Raw genomic sequence first — 18,599 nt, 5'->3', positions numbered from 1 at the left:
TACTTTTCACCAGAAAGTTACAATCGATGCATTAAGTCCAAAAAAATTCTGCTTGAAAAAGGAGGGGGACAAGGTGTGGTATTATTTTGTCTGTACCGCTTGCCGAATACCAGTGTCACATACCTGTCACATCAGAAAATTCCAGTTCCTGGTGCCACTAGCCAATATACCAATATTCTAGAAAGAAGGGAGGGAGGGTGGGTAACCTTATAGTGAAAAAGAGCAGGACTGTGGATCAGGAGTCTCAAGTGCTGCTGCTGACTTCAAGTGACACCTTGGTCTATTAATGGCTGTGTGCCTCAGTTTCCCCATTTATAACACGATAATAGTACTTATTTACCTCAAAGGGATGTTGAGAGGCTTTATTCGTTAATGCTTGTCAACTGCTCTAAAATCCCCAGACTGAAGTTTCACACCACTGAAGTGAAAAGTATTATTGAACCAAACATTCCAGCATTCAAACTATCATCATCATCAGGCAGTTTTTCTTATTTCTCATTATTGCTGAACAGCAAGATACCGTATCCAGGCATAAGCAAAAGGCTTTCCATAATTAACCTGCTCCTCCTGCAGAGTTCAATCACTAATGGCACAATCTGCTGTTGGTAATTGCACAATCAAGTTCACAGAGGTGAATGTCACCTCAAAATACACTTGACTATTGTCACTCCATCAGGCAGGCAGTGGAGCCAGGCGGATTATAAGAAGAGGACTATTTATCCACACCATAAATCTAACTGGTAATTTCTGTGCAGTGAAGACAGAGCTAGGAATACCTGGGCTTTGTTATATTAGAACTGTGGTGTATTAACAGGCCCAGATGGAAATGTTACACAATCACCACCTAACCTACAGCTGCCTCTAGCCAGTAGTGTTACGCCTACATTTTCTTTGCATGAGATTTTAGTTCAGTCCTAGGGTTTAAAGGCAGCCCCAAAAGCTGACCATCGACAGATTTTGCTGCTGGCAAACTCAAACATCATACAACGTTTACTCATCTCTCAAGGAAGAGAAAAGTACGAGCAAATATTTTGCTGTATTAAAAACGAGGCTGGTAACTCCACCTATACAGGTTTCCTGACATGTACCGTTATAAGACTCTGTGTTCAGCTGATCATATCTTTTGCAAAATGTAAACTGCTCAGTCTGATATTGTCCATGGTGGGTCTCTGCCTCAGGCTGAATTTTTGTTGTAAAATTTCTGCCATTTCAGAAAACGAGGCAAGGGAAAAATACGTTGTTTTGCCCCTGTTAAAAAATTCTGGCAAGGTTTTCTTCACAAAAGCTCTAGCATCTCCATCCTTTGGACCTGGGACTTGAGAATTGTCAGGGAGTTGGCCTTTGTGTCAGGGATGTGCCTTTTGCCATACCTGTGAAAATCCATCCAAATTTGGCCAAGTTATAAACCTTTGAAAAAACCCACAGTTCCCACATTCTCTGTTGAGACTTCCATCTGCATGGAACATGCTCCAGTCTGGGGCTGAGCAAGACTCTCTGCAATTGCCGATCTGTGTTGCAGGCCATGGTGGATCTGCATCTGGGTTTGGAACGTGAACTAAGAGCAGGGAAACTGTCTCTCCTGTGCTGTCAACGCTCCCCACCTCTGGACTCAGGCAGACTAGAGGAAGCTGTCTAATATGAATACAGAGGGGACAAGAACCAGACCTGCATGGGGATGGGGAGGAATAGATTGGGACAAGAAGCTGGGGGGTTGAAGACTGGTACTGACTGGGCAGGGATAATGGGAGCCAGGGAGGAAAACAGGTGGAGAGGGTGAAGGTAGGAGCCAATAAGTTTCAGTGAAGTGGCAGGATGGGGGTAGAGGTCTGAGATTGGGCCAGGTGGGAGAAGATTGGCCCTAGTTAGACAAGGACCTGCAAGGGAGGGGAAAGGAGTGTCACTCAGATTGGACAAGGAGCTCAGAGAGTGACTTTGTGACTGGGAACCAGAGTGAAATTGTGACTGGGAGCCAGCGGGGTCAGGAAACAAGCTGGACGGTAGCAATGGAAGAGACACAGATCCAGATGAAGAACCAAAGGGGGGAAATGGGACTGGGACTCACTTGGTAAGGAGACTGAAGACAACGAAGTGGTTGGGGGCGGGTGGCAACAGGGAACGACTGGGCACGGAGTGGGACTGGGGAAAGACAAGGACTTGCTGGGTAAGGAGCCTGGGATGAGAAGCCTGAGGAGTGAAGACAGACTGGTAAGGAGAATGGGACTCAGAAAAGGAGTTATGGGTGAGGAAAAGACAGGACTGAGACATGGATGGGTTGGAGATGATGGGGCAGAAGAGTGAGTGCCCACTAGAGTACACTCCCCTCCAGAACCTGGAATGGAACCCAAGTTTCCTGAGTCTCACCAATAATCTGTGAAACTCACTGGCAAAGTGTCCCATCCCCCTCTAAAGCTGGTTCACATAAAGAATAACTATCTATTGTTATGAGTTACTAGGAACAAGTGATGGAGATCAGTGAGGTGGATTTAAAGGTTCCAACCCTGGGACGACATACCAAGAGGTCAATATAATGCCACATAATGGAATTTGAGGGTTTGGGGGTTGTTTTGTTTGTTTGTTTTTTGAAAGACTAGGAAATTACACACACACAAAAAGATGTTAAAAAGTTGCAAAGTCAAGACTCAAAAATTAGGAAATGCCGGAACTAAGGTTTCCTGTGCCTTAATTCAACTCCTTGTGCGTATGCATTATAATACAGTTCTTAATTATATAATCACATACTATTTTTTTTCCACGGGACCCTGCCTCATTCTGTGCACAGGATGGACCTCCTCTGGGGATGAATCAGGGTTGCACAGTGAAGGAGGCTGTTGTCGGTAGGGCCCCTGCCTCATCTGTTGTTGCAGAATTTAGAAGGAACATCGGGAATGAGACAGAATTGCAGGAATCAATAGGATGGTCTTATGGTTAAGGTAGCTGAATGCTGCCCTGGAGAACTGGATTTTATCCCTGTCTCTGCCACAGGGAGAGTCCTGTCACTTACATCATACTTTTCACAAGTGGTCACTAGTTGTGTGTTGCTCATTTTCCGGGTACATGACTTGAGACCCTGAGGTCTGATTTGCAAAGTGCTGAACACTCACAGCGCAATTGAAGCAATGAGAGCTGTACTTTGAACATGTGAAGTGCTATATAATGCTAAGTACTCAAAAATAAAAATCAGGTCCTAGTCATTTCAAACTGGGCCCCAAAATTAGCTGAGACTGATGCCAACATGCCCTTGTCGCCACAAAGGCTGGGTGCTCCTGAACGAAGATATACCTTTTAGAAAAAAAAATTCTTTACTGTCATTGCATCAAATCATAAAGCATTATGCAGAGCAATAGTGCACTCTGCTGGAAGCCACTGAACATAACCAACATTCATGTATTAATGGCACATGAAGGGAATTAAGGGATTGTCTACACTTGAAATACTACTGCAGCACAACTCAGCTGCACTGCTGTAGCGCTTCAGTGTGGACACTACCTACGCCAACAGAAGGGATTTTCCCATCCGGCATAGGTAATCCACCTCCCTGAGAGGCGGTAGCTAGGTTGAAATAAGAATTCTTCGGTTGACCTAGTGCTGTCTAAACTGGGGGTTAGGTTGGCTTAACTACATTGCTCAGAAGCATGGATTTTTCACACCCCTGAGCGATGTAGCAGGGTCGACCTAATGTTTTAGTGGAGACCAGGCCTAAGCAATTATAGAGTTACCTGGAGCTGAACAATTTGCGGCCTAAACATCTACCTCTTACTGAAGCAGAACTGTCCTTGGGATTAGCTTCTTGGTTTGCACACTACACACAGACGCAAGGCACACTTACTTAAATTCACTGAGTCAACCTTGCAAAGTTCAAATCCAGCCTTCTGACCTACCTTGCATGCTGCTTTCTTGATACCAGTGGTTTGAGGGCATTCACTACCAGCAACAATAGATGTGCTGATGAAGAATTTACATAAAAAAGAAATCTTCCTTTTATCATGGGAAAATAGGGTGCCTGCATTATTTAAAGGGACACCGTTAGGCTTAAAATTGTAATTGTAATAAATCAGGTTTCCTTGAGTGTTACTGATACTACACAGTCTTTCAAAAGAAATAATTTTAAGCAAATCTTATTTTACACTATCAATGCTGTGTACTTTCTGCACTTATTATTTGCATGCATCAGTTTGTACAGCAACGAAGAGGAAGAAACAGTCATTGTCTAACGGCTCTAAATAGAAAAAAGCAATTAAGAGCGATGGAATGAAAGGAAGGTTATAGCCTTCCATATCAGGGGAAGAAGGAACCTGCAAGAGAACAAAGTAGCAGGAGAGAGAGCATGAAGGCAAAAGAAGAAAAAAAATCAATGGGCTAAGGAGACAGATACAGGAATAGGTGAGAAGACATGTAGGTGAGAGAGGGAGAGGAGTTATGTACAGCCTTGAAGCAGAGGACAAAAGGCTTTCATCTGATGCTGAATGTAAGAGTAAGCCAGTGGAGGGATTCAAGGAGGGGAGTAGTCTAATCTAACAGGAGGGCAATGAAGAAGATTTTGGCCCTATGTGATTACCTTTAAGTCTGTGCTTACATGTTTTGCTGGATTGGGGCCTGTGATTACAGCATTTTGTATGTACCTGAAGTGAGTGAGATGACAACAGAGAAAGCTACTTTGCATAACTCTGACAACTGCAGAAAGAGTAGTTTCACTTTCTGCTTCCCAGGCCCCAGGTGGCAAACTACGGCCCGCGGGACCCTCCTGCCCGGCCCCTGAGCCCTTGCCCCGGGAGGGTAGCCCCCGGCCCCTCCCCCGCTGTTCCTCCTCCCCTGCAGCCTCAGCTCACTGTGCCGGCACAATGCTCTGGGCTGCAGGGCTGCGAGCTCCTGAGGCAGTGCAGCTGCAGAGCCTGGCCTAACCCAGTGCTCTGTGCTATGCGGCGGCATGGTTGGCTCCAGCCTGGCGGCGCGGCTGTAGCACTGCCAGCCACTGGTGCTCCAGGCAGCGTGGTAAGGGGGCAGGGAGCAGGGGGGGGCTGGTGATCAGGGGGTAAGGGTACGGGGGGGGGGGGTAATGGGGGCAGGAGTCCCGGGGGGAGCAGTCAGGAAGGATGGGGATTGGATGGGGTGGCGGGGGGCAGTCAGGGGACAGGGAGAAGGGCTGGTTGGATGAGGCAGGGGTCTCGGGGGGGGTGGGAGGGGTCAATCAGGAAGTAGGGGGGGTTGGATGGGGCAGAGGGGGGCAGTCAGGGGCAGGGGTTCTGGGAGCAGTCAGGGGACAGGAAGAAGGGCTGGTTGGATGGGGCGGGGGAGGGCAGTCAGGAATGAGAGGAGGGGTTGGATGGGGAGCTGGGGGGCGCTCAGGGGTTCGGGTTCCAGGGGCAGTCAGGGGACAGGTGTCCCGGGGGGGCCGGATGGGACAGGAGTCCCGGGGGAGGCAACAGGGGACGAGAAGCCGGGGGGGTAGCGGGCCATGCCTGGCTGTTTGGGTAGGCACAGCCTCCCTTAACTAGCCCTCCATACAATTTCCGAAACCTGATGTGGCCCTCAGGCCAAAAAGTTTGCCCACCCCTGCCCTAGCACAATGCTGCAATATTCAGGCTGCAGACACCCCAGTGAAATATTGAAATCCAATCAAATTATTTTCACTGCACTGTTTTTTTCTCTCTCTCCTTTCTTTTATGCTGAACTCGCTGAAGAGGTGTTTCATTTTTATTTTACACTTGCACATAAAACCTAACCTACATACCAGGTCCAGAGGACCCAACATGCATAAAAAAGTCTGACGTTTCCTGTTTAAATGGACTGGAGTCATTGGGATCCACTCTCTTCCCTCCTTTTCTGGGTCACAGGCACTCATTGCCCCAGGCTGTCACTGAATCTTGTGAAGCTCTTGGCCTCAAAGAGCGACTGGATGTTTATAGGATAACAAGAGAATAACCAGGCTTATAATAGTTAATGCTAAAAAAACTTGTGGAAGTGAACCTGAAGCAGGAGGTTTTATAGGTTTTATAAATCCATCCCCTACTATTAGGGGAGAAAAGAGGACAGCAGAGCATCTTTTGATGCTCCAGGAGAGCTCCTTGATGCTCTTTTCCCTGCAATCCCATCTGTGATAGCTGAATCAATGATCTAGTCATCTGTAAATCAGTCAAAACAATGAAAGCTGGCATTAAAAAAAAATCAAGTGAAAAAGCAGAAAAATCATACTCACCTCAAGCCTTTTTTCAAGTGATTCTATTCTGTCTTTTTTGCTGGCCAAGTTAGCTCGTGTGTAGCGGTTCTGTCCTGGTAGGTATAACACCTGGCTATAACATTCTTCCCACACCTGGTTATAAGCCTCACTTGAGAGCTCTCCATGCCCCATTCCTTGCTTTACCACTTCCATCTCTTGTGCCAGTAGATCCTGGGCCTGTTGAAAATTATGAGAAATTACAATCACAAAGTACAGACGACGAGAAAACTCCTTGTTGTTTTCAATCCTTTAGAGTGCAATTTTCAGGCGTAATTTCTCTCTCCATACAAAAAGCCCACTTTAGGTTAAGCTAAATTTGAAATTCAACACAAATGCGTTAAATTATAAATGAAACCTAGGCAATGGGGCTACTTATGCTGCAGCTATTCCTCATTTCACGTAATTTGACCAAACCCAACAATCTGAGGTACCTAATAAAGCAGAGACAGGTTGAGGTGTCTAGCACTGATGCAACGGGAGGGGAAAAAAGAGTTAAAAGTAAATATCTTAAGAGAGGGAGAAAGAACAGCTGCTTCAGCACATGCCTAAGGAATGTAAAACACCATCACTTTCTAGTTTCTTTTGCTTGCTCTCCTTAGAACAGCTTAGAAAATCTATTCCAGCAGGAACGGATGATCTGTGCTCCATACAATATGGGCTACAATGCAAGAAAGACTACTTTGATTTCAGCTGAAGAAGATACAGCTTGACCTTGTAGAAGGATTTGAATGTTCTACCATTTCCAATCCAGTTTATGAAGCATCTTAACAATGAGGAAGGAACTGAGAAGAGGAAAGGACTCATGCTGCTCCCCCACAATCAAAAACATGAGACAATCCATCTGGAACACATATGCCTCCAAAAGAGACCTATGGCACAAGTCCCAGTCTGTTGAAATGACACCAACAAGAGTCATTTAGACATTAAGATCAAACTGACAAGTAGATTTCAAGAGCTCCTCTCACACCCACAGAGTGGTGCGACTGTTCTTGTGACAACATGAAGTTTAAGAAATAAAGATTACTGCCAAGGTTTTCAAGAGTGACTAGTAAACTGGGGTACTTTAATTCTGTGGTGTGCACCTTGACACATCTTACAAGGGCCTGATTTTCAGAAAGTGCCAAGTACCTGTCTTCTGACAATTAGACCCCTTTAAGGCATATCAAGTTGGACATGACAAAACTGAGGCACTAAACTCACTAGTCATTTTTGAAAATCTTGGCCTATTTCAAAGTAAATATTAAAACAGAACATTACGAAAAAAGTAAGAAATCCAGAGCTCCAGCACTCCAGCTTCAGGAAAAGCTCTCAACACGTAACTCAACATAATCTGATGGCATTTACTGTGGGACAGGAACCCCCTGCACAAAAGACAGAACTCTAAGGCTCCAAGACTATCAAAGATCTGGAGCTCAATTCGTTGATCTGTTATACCAGTGTAACTCTTTCGACTTCAAATGTATTTACACTGACAGAAAGCTGGTGTAACGGAGTGGTGAAACCGACCGCTAGCATTAGCATCAGGTCTGGTATACATAACAAACACATAAGGGAAACAAAAACTGCCATGTGACACATACTATTGACAGAGTCATAACTACACCTTCTTTCTTACAATATTACACACAGATGTAAAAGGCAAACTCTGAGTTTTCAAATGTAGTGATTCACTAGATAAATCACTGAACTTCAACTATACTTTATAGCAACACACCATCAAGAAGGCTACTTGGGTACTCTGAAATCATCTTATCTGGTGAATCTAACGAATAGCTAATTAACCACACAAGGCTGTAGCTCAGAAAGAAAGAAAAGGAGTAGCCCTAGTGTTATTAATATAGCTAAATCCCACAAAGGGTAATGTTTTTGCTAGTATCAATTTTCCCCCCTTGAAGAATTAGCCTATGTGGCTGTGAAAGCTACTTGGCTTTCACAGCTTCATTAGCTCAGGTATCACGCTGAGTATCATTAGTAGCCCTTTCCACGGAAGGGCAATCACTGAAGAAATGCGGTGCCTTCTGGAGGAGGAAGTGAAAAAAAAAAAAAAAATCAGAAAAGCTATCGCCACTTCACAAGGGACCATTCTTACTGTCCACCATACCTCCATGTGAAAGTGCAATTTGGATGTACAGAGGATACTCCTCACATGTGCAGAGAGATTAAGCCAGACAGAATAGGAAACAAATTCTGTCTAAAGTTAAGAAAATGTCTAGTGAATATATGGAAAATTTCCAGACCAGGAGCTCTATTAAATTGTGGAATATTCTCTAAGGGAAGTGATAGCAGCCCCAACTCTTGTTACACTTAAAAAGATTCTGGACAAAGCGCTAAGATAATGTAGTCTAGGAAAAAAACTGATATTGGCAGAGTGGCAAACTATGTGATCTAACTATATTTTGCATCTACTTAGTTTCTACTAAGAAGAAATCTTCAAGTGTAATTTTTAATTTAATAACAAATTGGAAGTACATTCTGTTCAGCATTGTTGGAGTTGGACAAAGTATAGCTCTTGGATGATGGGTCAGATATGGGCAGGGAAAGGTATTTCACATTTATACATCTTTAAAGTTGTTTCCAAGTAACCAGGGATCTAGGTGCTAAAATACCACAGTGATGGCACAGTCTAAGAATCTAGACAGATTTTGTACAGAATCTACCAATGAACAAGGCTTATACACAGTAGTACAGCGGTTGTCCTTTTCATCCATTCTGATTGCCATAAACTTTTGGGCTGTAAGGTCTCCTGTGTAGCTGCTCTATACTGATGGGAGAAAGCAGCATAATTAAACTACCCCCAACGAGTGGCAGTAGTTATGTCGCTGGGAGAGTGTCTCCCACCAACACAGTGCTGGCCACACTGTTGCTTCTGTCGGTGTAACTTATGTCGGTCAGGGGTGTGTTTTTTCCACAGCCCTGAGTGACATAAGTTTTACCGACAGAAGTGCTAATGTAGATATAACCTTAGTTAAAAGTTACTGACACATTCACAGTGGAGACCCCCTCAAGCAGCTAACTCCACTGCTTTACTTCTGACCTGTCAGTCAGTCACTTGGCTGTGAAGTGAAACATCTGTAGGTACTTAATAAATGAACTCCCAGAACCAGAGATCTTGATATATCACTTTGGGCATATAATGCAAGTGAGAATGGAGCTCTGAGGCCTGCTGCTTTGTTCCATTTGTAGCCAATTCTGCCTTCATAGCCATGTCCAGCCAGCTATGGTTTAAGTTCAGTTGCTATAACTGAGGATCATATTGATGTAGAGCAGCAGACTTGGCAATGGATAAATCAAATGCTGTAGGCCTATAGCTGGCTACAGATAGAGTCTATTTAGAAGCTGAATGACTGGATGGGAAAGGGGATCGAAAATGCTTTATTATTATTTTCCACATGATAGTTCACCCTTCTATAGCGTCTTTCACGTGAGGATCTCTAAGCACTTTCCAAATGTTACAAAACAAACTAAACACCCTGTGACATAGGCAATGGATACTGGAAGACGGTGAGGTCTGCATGAGTCAGAAGGCTCCAAATTCTAATCCTGGCTCTGCCACTGACTCACTGCACGGCTTGGGAAATTCACTTCATCTTTCAGTCTCAGGTCTTCCCGTGTGCAAAATGGGTAATACTCTCAGGAATTTTGTGAGCTTTAGTTCATGCCTGTACAGTGCTTTGAATATGTAAAGTGTCATATAGAGAGTTACGTATTATTATTATTTTTATAATACATAGATTTGCTTCCACCTCAGCAGTGACAAAAAGAAACACAGTTATCTAACAGTGCACAGGAACACTACACAGCCAGTAGCAGATGGGAAGTGAATAATATCAGATCCATTTCAAACTTTGGGGTCATTTAATTTCATGGAACGGACTGTTATCAAGATGTAATTTGGCAACAGGAGTGGCTATAGAGCTCCTACTCTTACTAACAGACAGGTGATGAGGACCACAGTTCTACGTTTCATCCCAAGGTCAGCACCTTCAACCGCACGCTGCCTCCCAACACCATGCTAGAGCACTGGCTCAGTGATAACCCCCAGGGGAGAGTGCCACCTGCTGTATCGTCAGTAACATTTCCTGCAGCACCTACATGTTGCTTGGAGGTCTCCCACTAAATTTAATCCAGGCTTGAGCTTGTTTTCCTCGCAAGATGACAAGGATCATAGTACCTGAAGCACATATGTCAGTAATCCTGTGACACACACTTTCAATGGAAAGACTCTTACCTTCTTGAGTTCCTCTTTGGAGTGCTTCTCATAAGAATTTTGTTCGAGGTATGTAATATGCTCCGCACTGTTCGTTCCAAATCCTGGGCCTTTCCCCTTTTTACCCCCAGGCTGCTCTCCATATGGGTGATGCAGAAGATCAAAATGAAGCATGGTGATCATCTCTTTCTTTATTAGCTCTTCACTTTTCTGCAAGTCTGTTAGAGGAGGCTCTACATTCAAAGGTCTCAGAATTGTTTCATTTACCTAGCCAGAAATAAAATATATTCAGAAACATTATGCATTATTGTCATGTTAGCCAAAATATATTTGTATAATGCACACACTATAATATTGGTATTTAAAACTGAGCTGTATGTAACAGATGATTAAAGAACTTTGTACCAGCACAATAATCTAAAAACCAAATTTTGTTTTCAGTTACGCGTATGTAACACCCACTGATTATATCCATATGAAGGCAGAAATTGGCCACAAGATGATGAAATTAGCATACTGAAGGAATGATTTTATTCTTTCATGATCCAGCTTAGTTGTATTATGCCTCACAGTAGCTATTGTTTAAAAGCGAGCCAAACAACTATTATAAATGTCTCCTTTTTTCCAATTTTTCCTTTAGATGCCATTTTGATCTTACACCATCATGAAGAAACTTCTCTTACTTACTTCTGCGGGCCTTGGCAGATCCTTCTGAACAGCTCTGTGCATCCGCTTTAGCTCCTTTACACGCTCTGCATCTCTAATAGCCTAAACAGATATTTCAAATGTTAGTCCAACCACCACAATACAGTCTGATGCTTCCCAGTAATACAGGAAAGATGAATGCCACTAGACTACTGCAGTAGAGCTGGTATTATTAGTTGGGGGCTTTTTTGATAGGAATAAAGGCTACAGCAAGAGACTGTAAAAGAATGGAGGAGAGCGTATTATGGCCAACTGACAGCTTACCTCCCATCCACTGTACTAGACAGAACTTCGGGTCTCAGCCAAAGCTCACAGAATTCAGTGGAAAGACTCTCATTGGCTTTCCTGGACTTTGGATCAGGCCCTTAGAGAAGACACCCCAATGAAGCTTTACCCAACCTTAATATTCTCCCATGAGGTCATCCTTTTCCATACTCTTTGGTCTTTAGAAATTCCTCCTGCCCTTTGGTTTCAACCTCATGAGACACCTGCTCCACAATCCCATGTGGTCCTGGCTCATCCAGGCTAAGCTCCTTACCACTTCCTTTCATTCTGCTAGCAGGCCCCCACTTCTCCCTTCTATTAAATCAGGGGACTAAGCCTCCACCTGAATTACAATAATGGAAGTTTAAGAAAATAATAAGGGGATTCTCACACTTTCCAACACACAGGGTACAAATAAATGGAGAGGTAGCACTGCCTAAAAACTCAGGATTGGTAGCCAGGATCTCCTAAATTTTAATCCCAGCTCTGCCACTATCTTGCCTCTTAAAACAGGACACCAGCCGGCCCCACATGGATGTGCAAGAGGAACAAAAGACAACAAAGTGACTTTGCCCAATGTACTTGCGCAAGTGGCTGCAGGATACTAGAAAGGTTGAGGAGGATAGCAGGCCTTGTCTGCTGCCTCAGGGACCAATGGCCATTTATTCATTATTATTGAATAATAATGTCCCCTTCTCCTCCAAACACTAGCCAGAAGAGGGGGGTGTATGCATGCAGGCGAAAAGCACTAGCTACACCTTTCCAAAAGTATAAGAGCCGTCTCCTCCGAGCACCTTCCCTCCAGTGCCAATAGAAGTATTGTTTCTTTAAAAGCACAATCCCTCCAAGCACCAGGTCTTGGGCAGTGCACCTGACCCCAGACCCTGTTTTCCTCACCTACAAAATGAACATAGTGCTATTTATCCCAGCATTTACACCACATTCACCACCACTGTATCTGAACACCTGCTTCTCACGGAGAGTTGTGACTGTTACTTGTGTCAAGTATAGGTAATAGGTAGCCATGTTAGTCTGTATCCACAAAAACAAGGAGTCTGGTGGCACCTTAAAGACTAACAGAAACAGCAGAACTAAAATTCATTTGCAAATTTAACACCATTAATTTGGGCTTGCATAGGGACTAAAGCAGCTCTGCCTCTCCCGGAATTGACACCTTCTCATCTATTACTGGGAGTGGACCACATCCAGCCTGACCGAATTGGACCTGTCAACACTGGTTCTCCACTTGCGAGGTAACTCCCTTCCCTTCACGTGTCATTATATAATGCCTGCATCTGTAATTTTCACGCCATGCATCTGAGGAAGTGGTGTTTTACCCACAAAAGCTTATGCCCAAATAAATCTGTTAGTCTTTAAGGTGCCACCAGACTCCTGACTGTTACTTGTGTAGCTCTTTGAAGTTGTAAAGCAGTAGGCAAGTGGGAATTTTGCACCCAACTATATTTTGAATAGCAATCCTCATTTCCTTGTGATCATTTCTACATAAAGGAGGAGTACATAGCATGTAATATTAATAGCCTATAGGACCTTATGGAATGGAATATGAATTGTATACACTTGATTTCAGTGGGACAGCCTAGCATTAACAAACATGGAAAACGTTCGTCACACATGAATAAAGATTCAGGCTTCGTTTCCATCTTTTGTTCACTTGCCAACATATAGTGAAGGGCAAAGAGAATTATTAAAATATTGTTTTAAAGGTACACACTGAAAGTAAATTTCTAATTATGTTCCTAAAATTAATACTCCAAAGAGCTTAGAAAAAGCAAAAAACAAGGTGCCCAATAAAGGTGCACATCCTTACTATATTTCACATGTGATATTCAGTGGTTACCATATTAGATTCTGAAAGAAAACCTGAATAGACGGTTTTTAATTTAATTAATGTGCATAAAGTTAAGCACATTTAAGTCTTTACAGAATCGGGACCTAAAACTGTGACTAGGAAAAAAAATATTTCAGGAAAAATTTATATTTATTATCTCTTTCCTTGTGTTAAGATTAGGTGTGACTTATGATACTAGTAAATTAAAAAAATTTTCAACAAAAGTGTGATTTTTAACTTGAGTGTGTTCCTTTAAATATCCTAATGTTACCCTAACGCAGGTAACATGTACGTTTTTTCTAATTTTCCTCATATAACCCATTGCTTTAATTAAGTATGTATCTTGAGCTACAGGAAATAACATACAGAGTAGAGAACTTTCACTGATTTCACAATGTATTCCCACCTGTTTGCGAGCATCCACATCAGCAGCATCTTCTATATAGGTATCATCTGTTTCATGTTCCTCAAGTTCCTTCTCTGCATTTTCCGGTAAAACAATCTCAAAGTCATTCTTTGGGGCAGGAAGACCCATAAGCCCTAGACGCAGATGCTCACGAGACTCTCTTTCCTGTTGAAAGTAAATCAAGTTTTAATCATTCTGAATGCACAAACATTTATATTATTTGGTAGATTTTCATTTTCCTAGGGTACTAATAAATACAGGGAAAAAGTACACAGATTTCATCTGGTGATTTTAGCTAGCTATGCAGTCAACTTAACAGAAAATGTAAGTAAAAACTTAAAAGCAAGTTTAACAAATGAAAGATGAAGGTTATTAATCCACATTACACAAAAGACAATGACTCCAGAATTCATGCTCTACGAATACAGTCTCCTGAGGCCTGTGGAAGGAAGATGTGCAGCTTCCCTGAAAACAGCTTGCGAAAGGTGCAAGGAAAGGGATCCAGAGAAACAGCTATTTAGTGTAGGAGTATAGCACAGGAGTGGCTCCTCTTTTCTCACTGTCAGTTTCAACATGACACTAGAAGTTCAAGATGACATGCACTTTACGAAGTTACCCACATAGAGAGTTGTTGCACAGCCTGGATATAGGGCTATCTGTGGAGAGTTGTCTAACGGGAACATTTCTCTTCAGATATCACTGCTCTAGAATTGCAATGCAGTGGCTTAGAGATATGGCAATTATGCCAGTAGGGTAATGGCAAAAGCACAAGCATCTCTGGAAACTGTTCGGAAGCTGAAGTCTCTTGTTGAACTTCCGAAGTCAAGAGCCAAGCTTACCCTTTAAAAGGACGAGATGGCACTGAGACACTTGCAAAGACCTCCAAATAGACTTAGTCCTTTAAGCGAAGAGAAAACTTCAGATTCTGGACTAAAAGAGCTATTTCCTTCAAAAGAACATGCCAAGCACTTTGGACTGGAAATCCTTTGTTAGCCCAAAGAGAAACACCGGTGCCTCTAGTGGGAGATATCCAAAACCACAGTACAGGCTGCAGAATTTGCCACATAAAAGGAGCTCCCAAGGCAATTCCTATATAATTCTGTGCCCTCTTACACCACATCTATTTGGCAAGATTCATCTGGCAGAATAGCCAGGAATGGAAACATCTGTTGACAAAGGTGATGAAAGAATCTGGACCAGATTGCTACATTACTGGGCATCTCAAGGGCTACAGCTCTTAATGGGTAAACCTTAAAACCGCTCTACTTCAATTTTGTCAACGGGGCACACTGATGAGAAAGTCCTTTATCTAGAATTGGCGGCCAAAATATGAGGGATTTGAGGGTGGAATGGGATTACAGGATAAACGAATTTTTTCTTGGGACTAAGTATTTCCTGTTCCACTTCAAAGACACAAGTAGGACTGAGGTCTAGTTATATCCAAATGTCTTTATGTGGTGGGGCGTTGGAGCTCTTTGACTGGGCATACTCAAAGCTGTTTTTCTTTTTCATGTGTGGTGAGATTTTTGCTTTTAAAGTGTATTCTTGATGTGATGAAAAGGCAGAGATGTAATTTTATTAGGTCATGAATATTTAGATGTAACTGGTAATACAAGTTCTGTACAGGAGATCAACATGAATTTCAAATCCCAGGAAGTTAACAGAACATTCTTCTCTTCCTCACACGTACTACTTACCAGTTGTTTTGCATAAGACGGATCATTGTAATCTGCCATTCCCTCTTCTGGATTGATGTTCAATTTATCTCGCAGGGGAGTCCTACCTGGAGTTGCTCCAACCACTGGTTTAGGAGTTATTCCACCACGAGGGGTCAAACCTTCTGCTCCATGAGATGGAGTCCTATAGAGTTAAGTAAAGGCACATTTGAACTTTTAATCAAAGGGCATCAGCTCTGAAAGAGTTTGAATGCTTTTCTGCATAGTAAGATACAGCTAAATTGAGCCAATTTTCAGAACTTTTTGTAAGACACGCAATCTGTGATGATAGCTTAATAAAAGCGGTTTCTTTCATAGAACAAACAATAATGGAGAATGCGCATGCACACACAGAGAAAATCTATTACTGATCCAAAGCACCATATTTAAGATGCAACGTTAAAAATACTATAGCCTTGCATAAATGTATTTAGAAAGATACTGCAGTTCTCTTTGGCTTGAAAGGATAGGGATTTCTTAAAACACTTCACATGTCAGAATGGCAAAGCCCATTTAACTTAGCCTATTGATTTTATTTAGCCCAGAGAAAGCTTTGTTCTGGTTGCATAGATGAAAAACAGCTTTCCATGGGTGCCAAAAAAATTATTACAGGCTTGAATTTATTAAAGTAACATATTTTTTAACTTAGATTTTTCAGAAGTATTGTTACAACTAAAGCCCCCATGTATTCTGCATGGGTTAGTCACAACAAAATGTTACAAATTTCACAGATTACCACAGAGTAACACTGAAGTACAGGAAACATTTCAGTTAAAAGGGCTCTTAGATGTTTAAACTTGCTCTGTTGAGAGAATAAATAATAAGAACATCTAACCCATCTTAAAACTGTTAACATGAAGGTTCTGCTTTGTTATATTGCTTCTTTTAAACAAAAGAGACGTAGAATACTGTTTCTAACATAACAAGCACACATTTTCCATCCAAGATTTTGGATGTGAACACCCACACTGCATGAAAGTTAGGTGGCTAGAAAACAACCCTATTTGCATGTGCAGATCTGATCTTCAGTGAATGAAAAACTTGAACGCAAAATTAGATTACACACACACACACGCCGGCAACTGGATCAGCACAGGCTGACCTTTGCACTTGTGTTAAGCTGCGCTGACTTCAACAGAACTCTGCATAAAATAAAGACCTGCTTGAATGGATCCAATTGTGGCTTCTGGATAAAAAATTTTAGGGAACAGACTGAGGTTATTTTTGAAAAGTTGCCACAAGAATACCTATTTACTTCATTTGCCTCTGCTTCCTCAAGTACGATGAACAGAAGTAAAATTAAAACCTGAGTTGAAAAACTTCAGCCACAAAATATACTGAGTCTATGGAATTTTCCAGTTCTACGGAATATGGCATTTGTGGGATATATGTTTATTTGGGACCTACTGTAAGAGTCAAACTAACAATTCCACAATGTTTGGATTGGCTGTACAAGAATTATATTACATACATACACACACACATAAACATGGCCTATAAAATATTCACCTCGGCTTTTCAAAGGTTCACAGAAGTTTTAATCAAGTGTCTCTCAACAGCTGACACTCAGATGCGATACTCTGGAAACGTTAGGATCAGATATTACATAGAATGCCACTGTCCATTTTAAATATACCAGTTAATTTGTATTGCCATAGCAGCCAGGAGCCCTAGTCATGGACCAGTACCACATTGTGCTAGACACTGTACTAAAAGATGTGAGGCTCAACTTGACAAAGATGATAAGAAGAAAAAGAAAGTGGTATAATAAGGGCTAAAAAATCAAACTAGCATTTGCTGTAGGCCAATAATCAAATCCTGTTATTTAAAATATGTTAAGAACTTCCACTCATCCCACCATCTCTGAATAGTTTGCTTTACCTGAAGGGTGTAGAAAGCACTGTATTCGGAGTCTGAACAACTTGTCTCTGGGGTGTCACTCCAGAGAAGTCACTCTCATGGAGGGGGGTATTAAGACCACCTTTCAGGGGGGTGTCTACGTTCGTCAAAGCCATCAAGTTCTGGGCTTCCTGTGTGACAGACAATATACAGAGCACGTTACCAGGATTTCCAAAATCAACCTCTGTTGTGCAAGTTTAATAGACCTAGTGTTAAAAAATAGGTATGAATGCTGAATAGTCATTTAAATGTCAAAGTATTTTGTTGAAGTTGCTAAAAATTTCCTAATTTTAAGAAGAACACACTGGCTACTTACATGTCTTACAACAGAGCTGCGTATTTTAATCTTCCTTAGTTGCTACAATGAGGGAGTTGCTTAATATTTCAGTTTCCTTCAATCTGGGTAGACACCACCGCTAAGATTTTCAAAAGTGATCAGTGATCTCTAACATGTAATTAAAGACACTTTAAAGGCCCTGATTTTCAGAAAGTGCTGTTCTCCCGCGCTCTGAAAAATCAGAGTCTTTTAAGGTGTCCAAGTTCATCCAAAAATTATCAAGACCATAAGGCCATGTCTAGATGTAATAAATTCTCCAAGAGGCAGTAGTTATGTTGAAGGAAGAATTCTCCCATTGACCTAGAAGTGTTTACACCAGGCTTAGTTCAGCCTAATTATGTTGCACAGGGGGTGAGATTTTTCACAGTCCAATGCGATGTAGTTAGGTCGACTTAACTTCGTAGGGTAGACCAGGCCTTAGTCACTTTTGAAAATCTTGGTATATGCCTGAAATGAGTCAAGAACATTTTCTTCTCACAAAGATTTTGTCCTTTTGTCTTAAAGAAATCAGACAACCCTAAAGGTTAACACAGTGGACTAAACAGAGTCACACAAGAACTGTAACGACAACACAATGATAATCCCTCTATTCTAGTATCTTACCTCCAAAAGTGCCTTATATGTCAGGTTTGAGGCAGATGGTCACTTCCACCCCACGTTGAAGTACCTAATCGCTTGGGGGGAGATGATGCAGGAATGGATGGCTAGTCGGGTCAGTTCCTGGGAGAAGCGGGGGCCCCACAGGGTTCCTGCCTTGGGTGACATACTGCCTCCCACATAGCGCTGATGCAGCTGGAGAGTAACCCGTTGGTCCCAGCTGACAGCAGCACCACCTTGGCCCCGGCCTCAGTCCCAGCTACTGGCTCAGCACCCTTGACTTCTTGCAGCAGCATATCTCCACAGTGCTCATGGTACTGGTGGACCTAGGAGTGCCAAGATCTGCCCCAGGCAGCAAGGCCCCTTACCCATGGCCTACACTGCCCCTGCTCGCACTAAAAGAGGT

At 42.5% G+C, this 18,599-nt stretch overlaps 1 protein-coding gene across 1 annotated transcript in view; it reads right to left on the bottom strand.

The window, feature by feature from the left end:
• The window catches only part of CDC5L (cell division cycle 5 like), a 46,006-nt gene that overhangs the window by 17,010 nt on the left and 10,397 nt on the right, over nucleotides 1-18,599 (bottom strand). The window contains exons 9-14 of the mRNA XM_074947464.1: nucleotides 17,242-17,390; nucleotides 15,343-15,505; nucleotides 13,646-13,810; nucleotides 11,109-11,189; nucleotides 10,443-10,688; nucleotides 6,194-6,391 (exon numbers count right to left, since the gene is read on the bottom strand). Of these exons, the coding sequence (XP_074803565.1) occupies nucleotides 6,194-6,391; nucleotides 10,443-10,688; nucleotides 11,109-11,189; nucleotides 13,646-13,810; nucleotides 15,343-15,505; nucleotides 17,242-17,390 (1,002 nt within the window). The remainder of the gene's footprint in view (nucleotides 1-6,193; nucleotides 6,392-10,442; nucleotides 10,689-11,108; nucleotides 11,190-13,645; nucleotides 13,811-15,342; nucleotides 15,506-17,241; nucleotides 17,391-18,599) is intronic.

Source organism: Natator depressus, chromosome 3 (genome assembly GCF_965152275.1).
Source record: "Natator depressus isolate rNatDep1 chromosome 3, rNatDep2.hap1, whole genome shotgun sequence".
Taxonomy (NCBI): domain Eukaryota; kingdom Metazoa; phylum Chordata; order Testudines; family Cheloniidae; genus Natator; species Natator depressus.
The sequence above is the reverse complement of the archived record's forward strand: the minus strand, read 5'-3'. Positions and strand labels throughout refer to the sequence as shown.